This window comes from Xenopus laevis, chromosome 3L, assembly GCF_017654675.1.
Source record: "Xenopus laevis strain J_2021 chromosome 3L, Xenopus_laevis_v10.1, whole genome shotgun sequence".
NCBI classification, from domain to species: domain Eukaryota; kingdom Metazoa; phylum Chordata; class Amphibia; order Anura; family Pipidae; genus Xenopus; species Xenopus laevis.
In genome coordinates, this window is record NC_054375.1 from 114,995,517 (window position 1) to 115,015,561 (window position 20,045).

The following is a 20,045-nucleotide window of genomic DNA, read 5'->3' on the forward strand; positions in this document are numbered from 1 at the left end:
TTGGATCTCTTTCATGTAAATATTAAGGATACAAGACCTGAGCTTCCAATGCCTTCTCTTTTTTTTCTCTCTCTCTCTCTTTTTATTTTGTCTCAAGTTGATCTTGAGAGCAGTGGAAATTTACCAGCTGCACATATGTTCCCATTAAATCACAGTGCAATTACTAGAAAAAAACAGACATTGTTTAGGAATAACATATGTGGAAGGACAGTTGTACTAAGGTGCTAAAGAGAATTGGATGTGCTCATTAGTTGGTGTATGCTTCCCAAAGCAAAAGCACATTGACTATATATTGAACGCAGAAAAAAAGCTTTCTATGGTTCTTTCTCACATAGGGGCTCATTTATTAAACCTTGAGGTTGGAGATTTTGATATTATGTAGGCAAATGTGAGCTGATTGCTATAGCCTTTTCTTTACGAAGGCTTTACCGATTAATGCATTATGTGATTTCCTAATCCAGAGTCTGTGATTTTTGATTTAACAAACTTGAAACGATCACATGTTTAATTTCTCCAGCTCTGATCTACCAAAATACCATAGAACCAATGTTCATTTTCCTTCAAACAGAAGCCAATGTTCATTTTTCTTCCAAAAATGGATGGTTTCTCAAATGGCTTGAAAATGCATAGAATGCAGCTGCTGTTGCTACTGTCTACTAAGATGGAACTCAAGATTTTTTTAAATAAGGTCCTATTTACAAAATGTTGAGAATGTATAGCTGTCATGTCCATGGAAAGAAAATTTGATCATACACGATTAATTAACGCAACTACTACAATTTTTAATGAAATGGACCCCAAAATGAAAATACATTCTGTATATTTATAGATTGTAGGGCTTATAATGGTTGGGCAAGTGCTATACCAGTATGTGGTGCAAAATTGCAAATAAAGGGAGAACTAGCACCTGAAGCATTGCTTTGTTCAAATTAGGTTTTGCACCTTGAACTATATTAAAATTCAGCTTATATGTACAGCTAAGTACAGGAATCCCCTGGGTCTTGCATACCCCCCAACATTTGCGTTCTAAATGAAGTGCTGGCTATACCTGCCCCTCCTGTATGCAGCATTGCTGAACGTAGTCAGCACTGAATATGAATTAAAGCAGAATTCTTTGTATATATCAAGCTCAGGTAGCATCACACAGGGCAAGATGAGATGCAGAGTGTAATATTGTCTTTATTTTAGTCAGAGTTCATATGAAAGGGTTTCATTTTGTATGCATGTAGAAAGCCACGAATGACTTTTGACCCTGGTTTATCACTATTTAAATACTAAAGTCATTGTATTCTTAATAGCTGCTATATAACTTGCTATGTAAAACAGAGCCTACAGTTTTACTGGGTTGATACAAAGAACCTTTCCAATACAAATAGCATTAGAGCTGCAACTTCTGAAGCAAACACACAGTTTTTACAAGTACATTTTACAGTACATTCCATTTAAATATACATAAACAGCACTTCAATGTTTAGTATTTCTGGCACGGGAAATATATACAATATGGATTTATCTTTCATTTATTTTCCCTTAATCAGCAATAAATTATTAGTGGGAGCTGCCTTTTTACCCCCTTTAGCAGTAGGATATTATATCTCAATACTCTTTAACATTACCAATAAGAAAATAGTCTCACGTGGTCACAAATCTATGGTACTACTGCTATTAAAAGGAGTTTTCCGTAATACCTAGGTTAAACCAAGCAACTTAGCTACTTTCCTTTATAGGACCTTATGTTGTGATTACACTTCCATTATGTGTTATAATGGAGCCATAAATCTCTATATACAGCAAGGAAATTGACACACAAATGCATGCTTAAATGTTATGATTATAGAGAAAATATTCATACATAGTAGTTATACAATTACAAATATGAAGTAATATCCTTTCATGTTTACAGAATATTATTTTTCTGGTTATTTATATGTTTGTTAATTGCACTACTGGCAGTTTAGTAAAGGCATCCTCCAAAAACATGAACAGAACTGCACAGAATATTTATGGTCAAGCAATGCTGGTTAGTAGCTGGAAGGTTCAGCTAGGTATTGTCCTGTATCACAATGTATATAGATTTATGAAGGAGAGGGACATTTTTCCTCTTTACAAAGCACTAGTAAGGCACCATCTAGACTATGCAGCGCAGTTTTGTTCTCCAGTGCTTAAAGGGTGGTTCACCTTTAAGCTTAGTATGATATAGAATGGTTAATGCTAAGCAACTTTTCAATTGGCTTTCTTTTTTTCTTCTTTTATAGTTTTTGAATTATTTACCTATTTCTTGTGACTCTTTTCAGCTTTCAGATGCTACACATTTATCAAGGGTCGAATTTCGAATTCAAGTGATTTTTATAACTCCCATAAACGCGAAATTCGACTAGACTAAATTTTTTTAATAAAATCTACGTTTTTAATACTCGGATGAATTTATACGACCGAAAAACTCAAATGATTCAATTTGATTTTTTTTTCTCATAAAAAAACTCGAAAATCAGGAAGGCTGCAGACATCTCCAATCTGATCCTTGCATCTCTCCCATTGACTTAAACAGTAATTCTGCAGGTTGTAGGTGGCGAATAGTCAAATTTTAATTCTGAAAGGGACAGAATATGTATGATAAATCTCAAAAATTGAATTTGAATTAAAACTCAAATCGAGTTTGGATAATTCACAGTTCAAATTTGAGAGTTTTGACCAAAAACAAAATAAGAAAATTTGAATTTCGATTTTCAATTCAACCCTCGATAAATCTGCCCCTTAGGGGATTATTTATTAAAACTCAATTTTTTTCTGGTTATTCTGATTTTTAAGAGTTATTTTAATGATAGATAATGCAAAATCGTGGATGAGAGTTTGGTCGAGCTTTGATATAACCCCCTTATTGTTACAGTATTTCTACTTGTTATTACTCATCTTCTATTTAGGGCCTCTCCTGTTTATATTCCAGTCTCTTATTCAAATCAATGCATGGTTGCTAGGTCATTTGGACCCTAGCAACCAGATTGCTGAAACTGGAGAGCTGCTGAATTAAAAGCTAAATAACTCAATAACCACAAAAAAATGAAAACCAATTGCAAATATCACTCTCTACATCATTCTGAAAGTTAATGTGGAATAGAGATCTTATCAACTAAGATAATAAAGGGTATGGGAGGTCTCAGTTTTGAGGAAAGTTTGGCTAAATTGGGGTTGTTTACACTGGAGAATAATGTATATATATATATATATATATATATTCATATGGGCAGCACTCTGCTTTTGAAGTTTTCCTCGGTTACACGGTAAATATTATTAAGAAGGACCAGCAACACCAAGATATCTTGTGAAATGCTTGAAAGTGTATTAAATGTTACATGAACAGCTGACGTATATTATGAATATATGAGCACCATAAAATAAACCCTCTAATGTTTCATCCACCAGTAGTTCCTACCAGCGCATGCAACTTCATCATTTTTCATAGAGAAAAAGGAGGTTCCATCATTTTACAGTGAGAGCTGTGAAGTTATGGAATTCTCTCCCCGAAGCTGTTGTACTGGAAGACACATTAAATAGTATCTAGAAAGGGCTGGATGTCTATTTAGCAAGTGTTACTGAATACAAGGTTACTGAAATTAATTCTTGACAAATTGATCATGGGACTGGTCCCTTTGCTTTCCTCTTAGGCAGTGATCCCCAACCAGTAGCTCGTGAGCAACATGTTCTCCAACGCCTTGGATATTGCTCCCAGTGGCCCCAAAGCAGGTGCTTATTTTTGAATTCCAGTCTTGGAGGCAAGTTTTGGTTTCATAAAAAACAATGTACTGTCAATCTGAGCCTCCTGTAGGCTGCCAGTCCGCATAGGGGCTACCAAATAGCCAATCACAGCCCATTTTTGTCACCTTCAGGAACTTTTCTCATGCTTGTTGCTCTCCAAATTTTTTTTACATTTGAATGTGGCTCATGAGTAAAAAAGGACCACTGCTCTAAGGCAAAGGAAGGTTTCTTGCCTTCCTCTTGATTAGTTACTAATTACGCAGGTTTTCTTGCAGTGTGAAAAAAGGTTAAACTTAGACATGTCTTTTTTCAACCTCTACTATGTTACAAGGATCAATTTTATACTCATGTATAGAGATAATAGGGCTCATTTATCAATAAAAGTAAGGTGCAAAAAAAAAAGCGTAAAGCATATGCACCTCATGCATTGCTTAAATCAGCATACAAATTGGCACGCATTAACCTTGTAAAGGCAAAGTTGATGTCAGCGCTGGGGGCCGATTCTCAGCCTACACTTTTCTGCAGGCCAAGATCAGCCCCAGTGTGACATTAGCAGGCAGTAAGGACAGGGCTGTCCTCGAAGCACTGGATTTTTGTTCCAATGGTTCATATAGAGTTCAACAACCTTGGGGGGGGGGGAGTGCAAGTGCTGGTAAATGAGCACAAAGGGGCACCCTCCTGTGCCCCTGTTTTCCCCTAGGGTTGTAAATGACCCCTATATATGTGCCTGTTGTTGCTTGTCCACCTTCTAAGTCATGCCTCCTTTGACTTCTTGTGAGAGATGCTATGGAAGCCAAAGACCAGACTAGGAATGCTGGAAGTTTCAGTCCCACAACAGCTGGACTAGGCATACCATAAAATGTACCCGCATAAGGATCATCTCACCAGGGTGAAACAACTACAAATACATTTTAGAAAAGGAAGTGAAAGTGTAGGAAAGTGATTCTAAAACAATATCCTGTGTTTGTGTAGTCTTAATATACAATTACTAAGAACTGTGAGTCATCCTTTAAGGACAACATGTTTATTAGGACTTCTGCTGGATCATTACATACAATTAGAGCCCTACATCAGGCCAGCGTTTAATTAGATAGCAGGAAATCGTAATTGTAGGCTTCCTGATATGACAAAGCTCCTATTAATCAGCTAACAGAGATACAGAAAGGCCCAAGTGAATGAGACACATACAATTTCCAATATCTGAAAAAAAATCTCATGTGTCTTTTCAGCTCTCTACTGAACCCATAAAAATACATAACCTTGTTTGTTATTCGTAATAAAATATTTTATTTATAATAAAAGTGCTCTCTAAGCTTTCTAAACTAGACAGCAAACAGAAGATGCTCTGATAAAAACCCAGCCTACCAGCACTATAACAGCCTTATAAAGCTGGTCATACAGAAAGAAATATAATGTAATGTAAATTCAGGGTTCCAACGGCAGGTTGAATCATTAGGAAATCTGGGGAAAACTTGACATTGTGGGTAATAAAACATTGTGAAAATTGCACTTTGCACAATGTTTGTAAATTACTCTTAGGGGGTTAATTACTAAACCTCATTTTTTTCTGGTCCAGTTTTTTTCTTCAAACATTTTTATAGGAAAAAACCTTGAAGTTTTAGTAAATAACACCTATAAAATTACAGGAGCCTAAGCTGACTCAGTATTATGGCATCAGCATCAATTCTGAACTGTTATTTTTATGTCTGTCTACACAACTGAGGAACCAGCTAATGAAGGCTTCCTATGCGTCACTCAGGAGAAACTCAAAAGAGACTTAAACATGTAAAGGTAAACAAAGGTCCAGGACCACATGGTATTCATCCCAGGGTAGAAAATAAGCTTAGATTTGTGATTGCCAAGCCACTGCAGTGGGATGGCAACCAACCTCTGGTCTACTGTAAAGCTCATAATGGCACCAATGGAGGTGACCACTTACCAGCATCAAAAGAGACATCTATGTCACCCAGCAGTAAGGTCTCAAATGTTCTGTTGTTATGGAGGCTGTTGGCAAGGGAACGGCTTCCCAAAGATTCAGGGGGTTGCTTGGTTACAAGGGCAGGGAAAGGAGTTTAACTGGGGAGGCTGTTGTAGGGGCATCCAGCCAAAGCAGAATGACTGCTAGGCAACAGAGAGAGAAATACTGTAACACCGCCTTCTCCTCAGGGTTCCTCAGACTGGATAGCAGTCAGCAGTAACCACAAGAGCCCACAGAGTCTGAACTTGCTGAATCCTTGGGGAAATTGCAGGCTGTAAACTGACCCCATCTGAATCATTGTTACCTGCTCTCTTATGGACAGTGGTTTCATTGTACATCCAACTAGTGTTCCTGGTGGGCTGAAAAATTAAGCTAGAATGTATAACTTTGGGGGTAATGTAATAAATGGTCTTAAATATGCTGCTTGTCTAGTGACCCATAGAATGAGCAGGTACCATTTACTGGATAGCTGTTTGAAAAGAAATATGTGATTGGTTGCTATGGGTTACTAGTTGTGGGCAAATTTAAGACTTTGTAATACATTACCCCATTATGTCCATTAAGTGCCACTCCTCCTCGGAGTAGTTCCACGCTGGATTGAGTTTACTGGCATGTTAGCAAACTGAGCTGTGGTGGAGATGCAGCTAATAATGGGATGATGACTACAGAAATGACTTTCAAAATGTTGATTAATAAAGCTTCCTCATGCTTACTATCAGCCTGGTTGCCTTTAATGTGCCTTTAACTGTGACTCCATCCTTTGGCTTGTGCCCGTGTACACTAAAAGCATTTAAACATCCCAGAACATTGGAAATCACATGGCAAATGTGTCTAGAAACTTTCTAAAGAAACAGCTCTGGCAGAATGCCTGAAAGAAAAGAAGAAATCTTGATTGAAATCCGTTGCATATTGATCCTGGGGCCTTTTTGGAAACACTTAGTACTTCTAATATTTGTTTTTCTTCTTGTCTGGTTCCTTAGAGATTTTCCGTTGTAAACTATTTCCATGCATTTTGAGCTGCCCATCTATCAAAGTTCTACAGGGAAAACTACACTAAAGTCAACTGTATTCAACTGCAACATACCATTTTCTTGGCAACCGGCTTCCACCAGGCATTGAAATTAGTAAATACACCAAGAACAAAAGACATTAGGAAACGTAAATCTAGCGAGAGCAGAAGGCATCAACTCCCAGGTGTGTAGCGTATTGCTTGCAGAGGCATTAACAATTTTATACATGCCAGACACTGAAATCCTGTTGAGACAGAGCGAATTTCCAGCTCCCGTGTGGATAAACATTGCTGTCATGGCGGCGTTATGTTGACTTAGTCAGGGTTTTAATAGCAGGTCTCTCTACTCATTGTCACGACAACTATTTTCTCGTAAGCAGTGACATTTTACTTTTAAGGCGTATGTTTACCATACCATTAGAGCACTGTTGCTTTTTATGGGAAAATGTCAAGTGGATGTTATAAATAGCACTTTGAATACATTTTTTTTTTTTTTTACAATTTCCTTCTGCATAAAAAAATACTATTTAAAATAAACACAGTACATTGCTTGTACTTGTGCACGAGTATCCCCATTTATCATCAGTCTACATAGAATTACATTTAAAGAAAATGAAGAAGAGAAGCTACTTACCACATGTATGAGTAAAGCATATTATAGAGTACAACAAGGGGCTCTCGGCACAATAGCATAGGGAACCTATAGCTCACAACACTGTATTTTATAATTTTCACAGCTTCTTATATTCCCTTCCCATGACATACAACATGACATGAACTGTTTGCATTAGTAGCTGGATCTCTTTCTATATAAGGATTATAAGGATATATAGGGATCCCTCCAAGCCCAGAATGCTCAAACATACCACCTACAGTTTCAAGTATCTTAAAGTAATACTGACACTAAAATTTTTATTTCAAAATATTAATCTACATTAAAACTTACCTATAGGTCATATAGTTTCGCAGATAGTTCTGCTTTTGTAAGTAATTGTTATTTGAAGTTCCTAAATCTGACTGTTTTGCCAACCTGACTGTCCCTTCTCAACTTGTCAGAGTTTCTAATGCTAACGGACTCCTGCTGCACAGATATGGCAGCCCCCTCATAGGGAAAAAAGGGGGTAATAAAGGTAATGTAAAAGCATCAGACTGATACTTTTACAGCATTCAAAGATAATGATATGACAGATATTAAAAAAGTTTATGTTCTGGTATCAGTATCTCCTTAAACATAGGCAGAGTTGGACACTTCATGTATATACAAATGTAAATGCTACAAAATACTATTTATGTCATAAATTATTTATACACTAGTCATACTCAATCAATGGCCTAACACCAAGTGGTTGTGCCCCAGTGCAAGTAGTAGTCGGGGCCTATAGTTCACAGAAAATGACTAGAAAAGCACTTAAACTGGCCATACATTTTAAGATCCTCTTGTTTGGCCGGATCTCTGGCCCAGGATTGGATCATAATGCTGCTATGCAGGCCGTCAGATTGCGGAACACATCAACTCACAGACGCAGTCCGACAGGAAAATAAAACCTTTCAAATCGACATCTGGCTGATTTTCAGTCAAATATCAGTCAGGTAGGCCTATTGTAATGAAATCAGTCTGAAGGGGCCAAATCAAAAGCTTAAAGGAAAACCCCTCAAACAATGTAGGTCTCTATAAAAAGATATGGCATAAAACAGCTCTCATGTTAAACTCTGCTTCATGTAAATAAACAATTTTCACAATAATATAAGTTTTTTAGCAGTATGTGTCATTGTGTTATCATAAATAGAAAATTGCCATTTTAAAAAATAAGGGCCGCCCCCTGGGATCGTATGATTCATGGTGCACACAAAGATACTATACATGTTAGGTCACATTAGCTAATTAATAGACAGAGTTCTGTCTTTTGCTTCCACACTTCTTCCTGTTAAAGTTGTAGTATTTCTGGTCAGGTGATCTCTGAGGCAGCACAGAGACCATCACAAAATGGTGGCTCAAGGCAAGAGATGTAAAAGGGCAATATTTACTTAAATATATACTCCAGTTTGATAAGATTCTTTAATATGGCAGTTAATTTGATATAAACTATATGTAGCTCAAGTATATATTTTTGGGGTATAGTTTTCCTTTAAACCGGCCACCTTTAGACTGGTGCAGAGTACTTCTGTACTAATTGCCCTAATGGCAACTTTTCTAACTCTGCAAGGATCAGTTGTGCATGTATGGAACTATTTAGCATTGCAATATGGGCAGTTACAGTCGATATTCTGTTAGCTGACTGTGGGTGCCAGCCAACAGACCCATTTTTTTGAGCATGTGATGGCTGATTAGCAGATGGCTATACTTTAAATTGGGAAGTCAGGCTGGCAGAGTTCTCACCGCAAAGGCTTGCAAGGGAAACCATTTAATCTGCACACAACTCTGCCAATCCAACATTCCTCACTTAAAGTACACCTCCTGGCCTCGCCTCCCACTAACACCCTTCAAATACTCGGTAAATAGGGCAGGTCTTTGGCACACATGATAACAATCATTTATAGCATTTGCTTAGACTAGGGTGCAATTCATGTTTTTTTCTGTATGATGATAAATGCACAAAGAAATAAGTCAACAATATGATGTTTACATTTATACATATTGCAGATAATTACAATACACACCTCAAGTTCATTAAACACAAGATAGTGATTTTTGCATAATTATACATGAGGACTCCACTTGGGTACAAATATACAACAGCATACATTATTTACAGAATTTACAGAAGAAATAATGTATATTTTACAATAATAGGCCATTGTAGACCACATTTTTGTCCAATCCCAACACGATATTATTGATCTGCAAAGGCAAATTCTCTGTGCTATAACCCATAGATTAATTTCTGTAATGCCCTCCTTAATTCTTTTAATATTCATTTAACAATGCAATATCTGAAAAGGCACAACACAGTTCATAATCTAATCTAAAACAGTGATGCACAGAGTCAGATCTATGTTACAAACCCCAAGAACAAAGTTGCAGAGACCACACAACCGTGGAATGCAGAACAGTTCCAGGCTCTGTAGTAATGCTTTTTGCATGACATGGAACTGGAAGCATTATCCCAGAATGAATGCCATGATTGAACAGTGGAATTCTCTGAGGCGAGTCTGCAAAACCACTGTAACAAATCTCTGGAGATAGCACTGGATGAACAAAACAGAAAACATGTCCCATCCAATGCCAAAATCAGATGCAGTGGAAATTCCTTTATAAAACAATAGGGTCTTGCTGGCAGATAGAGTTTAAATATCCGTTGTGCCTAATGGAAATTGTCATCCTGCCTGTTAGAAGAGAGCATAAGATATGGGCAACATTGCACAGGCTATGTTAGGTGGTTATATAATAAACTGCCTAACTAGATGCAGTAACCTATAGCAAGCAATCGGCAGGTAGCATTTACTGGCCACCTGTTTAAAAGCAAATATATTATTGCTACAGGGCAAATTTAGTTTTCAATATATGAAGGGATTTGATTGTAAACTCACGGAAAAGACTCTGGGGCAGACTTATTAAGGGTCGAATTGAAAATTAGAATTCACATTTTTTTTATGGTCAAAACTGTCAAATTTGACTAGGGAATTATCCAAACTCGGTTCGAGTTTTTTAAAAAATTCAAATTCGACTTTTGAGATTAATTATACTCTGGCCCTTTAAGAATTCAAATTCAACAATGCGCCACCGAAAACCTGCTGAATTCATTTATAAGTCAATGGGAGCCGTCCAGTGATCAATTTGGAGTTGTTTGCAGCCTTCCTGACATTGTTTTTTTCGGAGAATTTGATTGGATTCAAATCTAATTTTATTTGAGTTTTCAGGTCTGTAAAATTCGTCTGAGTTTAAGATATTACATTTTTTTATCAAATAACCCCCCAGGGAGTTTAAAAAAAATCACATGAATTCGAACATATGATAAATGTGCCGCCCATTGTCTCTTAACATGTGGAACCAAATCTTTATTATTATGTATTTTTATTTATTTCAATGGCTTACAGTAGTTAGCTGCATCACACTAGAAAAATTCAGGAAAGCAAATCTTGGATTCGCGTATTAAAGGACACTAGTGAAAAATATACAGGTGCTATCATCTTCTGATTTCAGAATAATATAATACTTTTGTACTAGTTTCCAGCAAAGCATTTCAGAAGGAGTATGTTGACAGAGTCAGGTTATTATGATAAGCCTTCCTGTCTCTCAAGTGGTACTAACAACAGGACTGCTTTGCCCATCAATAAGTACACAATATTGAATAGTGAATGTTTACAAAAGTGGCCCTTGATGCAGAAACATTTTGAATCAGTGATTGCTTTGACGCGGTGCATTAGCTTATCTCACAGTGACAGCTGTTCTACAGTAAACATCCACTGAATATCAAGCTGATTATACGCAACATAACAGCTCTGTAAATACTGTTAGAACAAACAATGACTAAAACGCAATATATAGGAATAGTCTTGTTAATAAAGGCATACTTGTCCCGCACCACATGGTTTGAACTCATGTGAATCTACAAGTCATGTGTGGCATCACAGAGAATCTGTTCTTCTTCTTGCAAACACTGCGGACATGCTCTTTACAATACCTCGTATTCCCGTACCCTTCTTCGTAACCAGCTTGGATTCTCGAATCTTGTCCACTAACCCATGAAAAACCATAAGAACACCGTGGTAGGCTTCGGCTGCTGAAACTTCATAAAAGTCACAGTCCATGGAGAGAGCTAAAAGCCTGCCCTCTTCACTAGACACAGCACGGAGGTGATGCAGATCCCGTTTGTTGCCCACAATTACAATGGGAAGTTTCTCTGTTCCTAAACAGTCTTTTGCTGCTTTAATGAGCTGGATTGTTTGGCAGATTACATTGAAACTGGCTCTGTCACATATACTATACACAAGGACATAGCCATCGGCCCACTGCATACGCTTTTCTTCCTCAGCGCAGCTCTCCTCAGTTGGATCCTTGGAAGAAAACAAGGCCAGCACAAATTAATTAATTTACAGTTTTACTCAGCAAAATTAATGATGCACCGGTTTTATGTTTATTAGCCCACAGCATTCTCTGTCCAGCAAACAATGTTTAGGCTAAGGACCATGTGCTGGGGTTTTAGGGCACTTGTCACAGATACAATGGCAGAACGTTGCCCTAAAAATCCAGAGTAGGGTGCAGAGTGCAGTACTGTTATGCTGCAACTTCCGGACCCTGATACTCCCTAAACTGTGCGCCCAATGTAAATAGTACATGGCACTTTTTTGAACTTTTCATGTTCATAAATTAGGCATTTTCACTTTGCTTGGGATTTCGTTTCCTGTAGGTTCAGAAACTGTGGGAAATTAAAGTCATGTCCCATCTCCTATCAGCACATGCACAAGAAAAGGGTACCTCCTCCCTCCCAGCATCAACTTTAAAAGAAATACTGGCAACCAAGGACCATCTCCCTAAAGCAGCCACCCTAGGCATGTGTTGTTGGCTGTCTATATAAAATATATTTTTAGATCTATAAACTTGTTCTGATCTAGGGAGCCATGGCCAAAGTTATACTGAAACTGGGACTACAGCCCATATAGACAGGTGAATGAAGTTTATACAGTATACAAATATTAAATACTTATTTTCTGTCTTGCTCTATGTTATGTCATTGGGGACCCATTCATTGCCAGGGCCCTAAAAAATGGCAGGTATGGATTACAGCCACATCTCTACACCCATGGGAGGCATACGCATACTATATTTTTGTCTAGATAGACCTGCTATGAGAACAGTTGGAATTGCCACCCAGAAGCCAGACTATGGGGCAAAATCACTAAATGGTGAATTTTTGCCAGCGACCATTTTGCCACACTTTGCACTACTTCGCCAGGCGCAAATTCATAACCACTACACTAATTCACTAAAATGCGAAGTTGTGTCTCAGCAGCTGAACGCTTGCGAATTTTCGCCAGCGCTACTTCGGCAGTGCAAGAATTTCTTAGCGAAATTTCGCTAGCGTTCAACTCTGCTTTGCGAAACTTAGTTAGTACTCTTATGGTTAGTACTGGCATGTCTCTTCATATTGCATTTCTGGCAAATTGTCGATAGTGTTGGGCACTTCGCACTTTAGTGAATCTGCCCCTTTGTCTTTGTTTTTATCTTGCCTGACTGCCAGTGTCATCTAAAGGATCCAATATTCTGGAGAGAGCACCTTTTTCTTTAATAAATCCTTATTTGGGTTGCTAAAGATCAAATGTCAGACAGCTATGGAAATCAGACTGCTGGCTGCAGGTACTGGGAAGCATAGACATTATCCCAAACACATATTAATGGTGCAGTGATCGAATGTCTGTGGCACTGCAAACAAGACTTTTTTGAAGGATAAACAGTAAGGAGCCAGGACATATTTTAACCCCATTGCAATAAAGCAGCATAGGGGTGCTAAAGTGGGGAAAGAACAACTGACTAGGGCTGCTAATGAACAGTCCAGGATTAGCATTACCAGAAACAGTCTGCAGGTAGCCTGTACTAGAAAATGAAGCCAATGCAGTGCCCTGTTAAACAAAACCGATTTTATTCAATGCATTTTGCTGCATGCACCTTCTGAATAACAATGAAGACAGAATACAGTCAGGTGTGTCAACAAACCTTTCTATACAGTACTGTGTTCTTTTAGGTCTGCAGACTACTGCATTACTAAGTCCTCTGTCTCTGCTGAACGAATTATGGAAACACTGTACACAATCCTGCCATTTTCCAAGTGAATTCTAAATACATGGTCTCTGAAAAACCACTAACTTAATAGACGCAGTGCCACTTGGAATGACTATACCAGTATAGCTTTAATTTTAAATACATGGTCTCTAAAAAACCACTAACACAGTACCATTGGGAGTGACTGTATCAGTGTCGTTTTTCAGCCGTGTCTGCACCCTGTGTACTAGTTCCAGGAAACAAAATTACAGGCTACAAAAACTATAGTACTCTAAAAATATCAGAGTTGTTTATTTCTTTACCAGTGTTGGCATAAATATACACAGGATCTGCATTATATAACACGAGAGGAGTAATGAAAAGCGGAGGCCAAAAACAATAGGAGTCAAATGGCCACTAAAATCTATGCTGCCTGCATAATACTAACAAATATGCAGGGAACCATGCTCATAGATGCAAAAATGGGAACAGGCACAAAGCAGCCCTATATTTAAAGGAGAACTAAACCCTAAAAATGAATATGGCTAAAAATGGCATATTTTATATACTGCACTTATTGCACCAGCCAAAAATTTCAGCTTGTCAATAGCAGCAATGATCCAGGACTTCAAACTTGTCACAGAGGGTCACCATCTTGGAAAGTGTCTGCAACACTCACATGCTCAGTGGGCTCTGAAAAGCTAAACTTAGGGGTTGTCGCAAATTATCAAGCAGAAAATGAGGTTTGTCTGTAATATAAGCTGATGCTACTGGGCTTTGATTTTTAAATTCTGATGCTGGTTGCACTGGTTTCTATGGTGACATGTAGTAATTATCTGTATTAATTACTAATCAGCCTTATATTGTGACATTTCTATTCTATGTGTACTGTATATTGTGAGTGGGTTCCTAAGCTTAGTAAGTGACAGCAGCACAGAGCATGTGCAGTGAGTGAGCAGAACAGAAGATGGGGAGCTACTGGGGCATCTTTGGGACACAGATCTTCCCAGTGGTTGCCTTGGGTTAGTACAGAAGCCCAAAACAAAATTTACAACATTTCTAGTTACTTCTTTAGTTAAGCTGAAATTACGTTTGGAATATTTGACCAAGTTCTGACAGTAGCCCCAAATTCAGTTATCTTGAGGCACTTATCACTTTTCCCAGCATTATGAGAAAACATGGGTAAATAATACCTGAACCACTTAACCAATTAGCAATCAGCCTTCGCCAGTCTAATACAGTAACAATAATGATAGCAAACATTTGAGTAGTTGCAATGGGTTTCAAGACCATGGCTAATGTCTGTAATGTATCATTCATATTAACTAAAATGTTAGAAAATGTACAACCACTCACATTAAAGGAGAAGCAAAGGCTTGGTGCACTTGGGGGTGCCAAATATTTGTCACCCCCAAGTGATTGTATTGACTTACCTGAAACCCCGGGCTGGTGCTCCTATCAGCAAAAAACAGCACTGGCCTGGGGTTATACCAGTGAGCACCACTGAGCGATCTACTTCCGTCTTCTTCATTCTTCAAATTTTCCAGGGCAAACGCATGCGCAGTTAAACAAAATAACCGACTTTTTAGTTAAAGTTCGGCTTTTCGTTCTACTGCGCAGGTGCAGCCGCAGGAAGACAGAAGAAGATGGAAGAAGATGGAAGCTCCATGGTGCTCACTGGTATAACCCCGGGCCGGGGCAGTTTTCTGCTGATAGGAGCACCAGCCCGAGGTTTCAGGTATGTCAATACAATCACTTGGGGGTGCCTAACATTTGGCACCCCCAAGTGTACCAAGCCTTTCCTTCTCCTTTAAGAACTCAATTGGAAAGAAATATATATATTAAAGATTAAAGAGACAACTTTTGTTCCACTATACCACAGCATCCAGCTCCAGTATATTAAACGACAGGCCCTTTTTTCTAAAAGTTTTATATGCATCAAAAGCCTCACCTTTGAATATGGAAAATCCAAGATATTAAATATCATTTCCTTTCCATCCACACAGACATTGTGACTATACATCGATTCTGCAATAAAAATGATCCATGTTATAATACAGCTATACAGTGAGATTATTATATGCAATATGTTTTGCTGATCTGCTTCATACAAGTCCCCCACATCTGCTTTTGCTCAGATGTGGGGGACTTGTATACAGTGGAAAATATGTGGGCTGCAATGCATGCTGTAGACAAATTATGTTATCCTTTGGTTTCTAAGTGAATTAGGCAGTTTCTTGAAATGAGAAGATACATCTAAATATAGTGATATTATGATATTATCATCGTATGTAGGAAGAACACATACAACACGCTCAATAATACCATTACTGATGACAATGCGTAGAAAATTCAATATCTGTACTGTAGATAAATGAGGTACCTGTGCAAAGTTCCACTGTGTCTCAGAAATAGCACCTATGGAACTAAACTCACAGGGATACCCAGCTTTTGATTTTGATTTTTTTAATTTTAATAGATGTTATTATGACATACAATATTTAAACGTGTGGTTTCTGCTGGTGTCTTATTTTTGTTTTAATAACAAAAATACAGCATGAATTTATTCATTTATTTATAAATGGGGTGTATTTCTCTTTAGATGTTGGTTGCACTTTCCACTAAGAGGGTTAATTATTAAAGGTCAAGTTGAGTTTTACCCAAAAAATCTGACTTTTTTCAAGCTTTATTATACCTCGAACTCAAAAAACATTTGAGTTTTGGGTTAATTCAAGATATAAAAAACCCTCACAAACCTAAAACTCAACCTTTGATAAATGCACCAGCATTGATACACTGTACATTGGGACAAGCCTCCAGCTATTCCTTTTCTCACTTTTCTAATCCCTGTGAATAACTCTTCTCTCATTCTTAAGAAGGCCCATCAGCATCAATACAGTTACTGGTGTTGCTTTGAGTCCCAGACATACCACTGTGCAGCATAATGAAGTTGTTGCTATGTAAATGCAATATAATAGAATATTCAGGGGATTACTGCTAATTTAACGGAAGTTAATCATTATGTGTTAGATACAGAAGTCAATTTAAACTCCCACTCTGCTATTTAAAGGTTGAATATAGGTATATTGCGTTGCACATATATTTGTCACTTGTAGTGTTAATTATAATAATAATCATAGTGTAAAAAAACAAGATAGCACACCCACAATTGTATATTTTTGAGAGGGGCTGCAGTGCAGGATGGTGTGTATGATCTCTGAGGAAATGCGTAGCCATGAAACGCGTCAGACCTTGGACGCTATGTTGGTAAATCAGATGTGAAAATAAAGATTGTCTACCTGTAATCTGGAATCTCCGTTCTTCTAACTTCCAGCGTCGGAGCGGGTGGAGGAGGGGGCGCATCGCTACTGCAGTAAGCGATATTGCGCCCGCTGCACTAGAAGAGCCGAATTTCCGTTTTAAAAGAGGAAATTCGTCTCTTAAAGTTACCAGAGGCGGTTTTTACCACCCTTGGTAACTGGCCGCTCAGTGCCAGTTACCAAGGTTCTCACCTTGCCTCATGGCAGGAGCGGCCCTGGGCGTAATGAAAAATAACCGTAGGGGTAATTTACTACAAGCAGAGTAAAGTACAAAAAACAGGTGCAATCCAACATGTTTTTTGCAGTTCTGTCTGCAAGTAGGAGAATTGCTACAGGTCCCTATGCTTCAAAATGAATTGCAGAGACCTGTGTTTGCCCCATGCATACAACACTGCCTGTGTTTAGCAGCACTTTATTTATGAGGGGTTTGGTATGTAAACATCCCCGTTAAGGAGCACCAGAAGGTGGAGGCTGAGCCCTGTACTTACTGCTTGTCCTATGATAGCCAGAAAGGATAATTATGCCATGAGCCCATTGGGGCTTCACTCTGTAATTTATGCCAGATTGTTAATAACATAATCAAGCAACTGTTAACTTGACTACAAGTAGCACTGAAGCAATGTAGCAAAAACCCAAATCTCCATTTCCCACAATGCCTCGCATGCTCAGTGAAGAGACAAGCGAAGAAATCAGAGAAGTTTGCACAGCATCATGGGAAATAGAGTATTTGCAGGAGGAGAGCTGACTCTTGCTACATTGTTTCAATGTTACATGTACACAGGACCAGCAGTGTAGGGAATAGCAAGTGACATATAGACAAATATTGCTTTAAAAGCAACTGCTATACACACACTAGTACAAATACTTTTTACAATCAGTGGCAATTTCTTATACTGGAACTGTGCTGACAATTACACATATCTTCACTGTGCCATTAATGGGGGGTGGGGGGGTATTTGCAAGCTCATAAAATAAATGTGCAAAGGAAAGTGTTAAGTAAATACTTACCAAGCTCTCCATACTCTCCAATGAAACGTCTTGTCAGAAACCGTACAGTAAGTGCTGTAAATGAACCCAATAAATGTTACTAACACATGAAAGAACACAGTATATGGTGAATAAGCAATAGTGGAGTTAGTTGCCCCTGTTCCGCTCTAGTCCTGAAATGGCTAACCTGCAACACTTCAGTTGTCACTGAACTACAACTACCAGCATCCCATGACAGCCTCTGGAGGGTTTAAGGTTGGTAATACTGCTTTGTTCATTGCCAGTCCTGTTAAACAAGTAAACAGATGTCGACTGACTCTCTATAGTGTTGCAGTCACCTGTCCTGTTTTAAATAAGTCATCAGGTTATCAGACCAGTTTCCAATATCCTGATTAATAGAAATCCTGACAGGAAGGGAACAACAATTAATAGGAGGCACGTGTACTGTACCCAATCACACTAATTTGACATTATAAAAGACCAAACCGTCACTGGCACATTTAAACATGAAAAAGAGTTTATATATCTCCTTTGCACAAAAAAACATACAGGGAAATATATTAAACAGCACAAGGGATTGCTTGTCATGCCTGTAACCCACTAGCGTTTCTTAAAACTACTATACCCATCATCCTCTGATAGCCTGTGAATGTACATCACTACAATAGAGCAATTTCACTCATTTTCGACATCATAAATTGAGGAGAAAAGTGTGAAATTGAACACAGAGGTCACAAACTTAGTGTGTGTTTTTGCAAACCTTTTTTCTGGGAGCAAACGGACAGGTATCTCTTTATGGCTTTAGAAAAGTACACAGCAAGACATGTCATAACTCTGTAAGTATGTTTGAACATATTCACATCCTCACCTGATTTCCCCACTCCATCTGCACCAAGGACAAGGATATTTGCTTCCATTTTCAGTGTAGTAGGTCCAGTCATCTCTGCTGGAACTGCAGAGGAATGATGCTCAGGACTGAGGCTGACAGATCTCCGCAGAGGGATTTTTAGCACCATTTGCAGATCAGACCCCACAGTAGAGCCCCGCAGGACGTGCACTCCTCAAGCACCGACTGGGAATGAGCCTACGCGTAGCAGCAGCAGCAAAGGCATTTCAATGGAATGTACCATTAGGTTGCTAGAATGGGGTCCTGTAAACATAACAGGGAAAGGACGAAACTATTATTGGTGACATTTTTCTTTAATATGTTATTACATTACAATATAACAATGTATGAGTATGTGCATTTTCTTTAGGAAATAATAACATTGCTATATATACTTGGATGCTAAATATTGGTCTTTCCCACACATGCAATGACTGAGTAATGTAGCTGTAGCACTACAGGAAAATGCAGTTAAATGTTAAACTTATTTTTGGTGCTTACAGTTTGCTTACGGTTTTGCACCATATTTTTGTAGACAATGACACACATCTTCCAATATCCTGGTCCCCCATAAACCCATAAAATGTAAAGCACTGGCATGAAGCATGAAGCCACAATCCATGTGGATACGGAAACTAATAATTTATTGATATAGAACCAACATATTAGGCAGCACTTTAAAGATTACAATCTAAGGTGCTGTATTTTACAATCTAAGGTTCCTATCACATTCACTCACTATGAACAATTTTGTCAGGGGAAACATTGGTAGAATCCATAGGAACACAAACAAGATGGCATCAAATGTAGGGTCCCAGACCAGTACTACAAGGAAGCAATGCTAACCACTACTGCATCACTATCCTCCTCATCATACTAGATTAAAGCTCTAGTCCTATCTGGTGCAGTCACATCCACTTCACTCACAAAAAAAAATCAAATCTTTTTGACATAAACCACAATGGCAATAATTTGGACCATACCATGTCATGTCGTTATCGGTGTAACCTATGAAGTTACAGTATCTGTTGCATACTGCAGTACATAGAAGATCGCATAATAAAATTTTCATCCAGATATCTGTTGGGGAGGAGGACATGAGCAGATTATCTGTCGACTTCCGTCTGAAGGGGCCCAATCTAGCCCAAGCTAAAATTTGCCCGTACATGTCCAATTAAAGACTGAAAACAGTGTCCTCTTGTTAAGGTAGCTTGCTTCATTCCATTTGCAGATTTCTGTAATAATGTTATAGAGAAAAGAATTCAATCCTTCGAACAGCAATCCAGACCAAGCAAATTATTATAACTGAGAACTACAAACCCACCCTGCAGGGCCGTAAATACCACATAGGCACCCGTGCCTAGGATGACAGCCTTAAGGGGACGACCCTCGGGTGCCTATATGGTAAAGAAAAA

General features: G+C 38.3%; 1 protein-coding gene across 1 annotated transcript; it reads right to left on the reverse strand.

Annotated features, from left to right (window-relative positions):
- Nucleotides 1-10,499: 10,499 nt before the first annotated feature.
- rergl.L (RERG/RAS-like L homeolog) lies at nt 10,500-18,841 on the reverse strand. The gene is made up of 4 exons (XM_018253217.2): nt 18,613-18,841; nt 17,766-17,819; nt 15,389-15,465; nt 10,500-11,735 (listed from the first exon to the last, which is right to left on the reverse strand). The coding sequence occupies exons 1-4, from the start codon at nt 18,758-18,760 to the stop codon at nt 11,307-11,309; spliced, it is 708 nt and encodes a 235-aa protein (XP_018108706.1). The 5' UTR covers nt 18,761-18,841; the 3' UTR covers nt 10,500-11,306.
- Nucleotides 18,842-20,045: the final 1,204 nt, after the last annotated feature.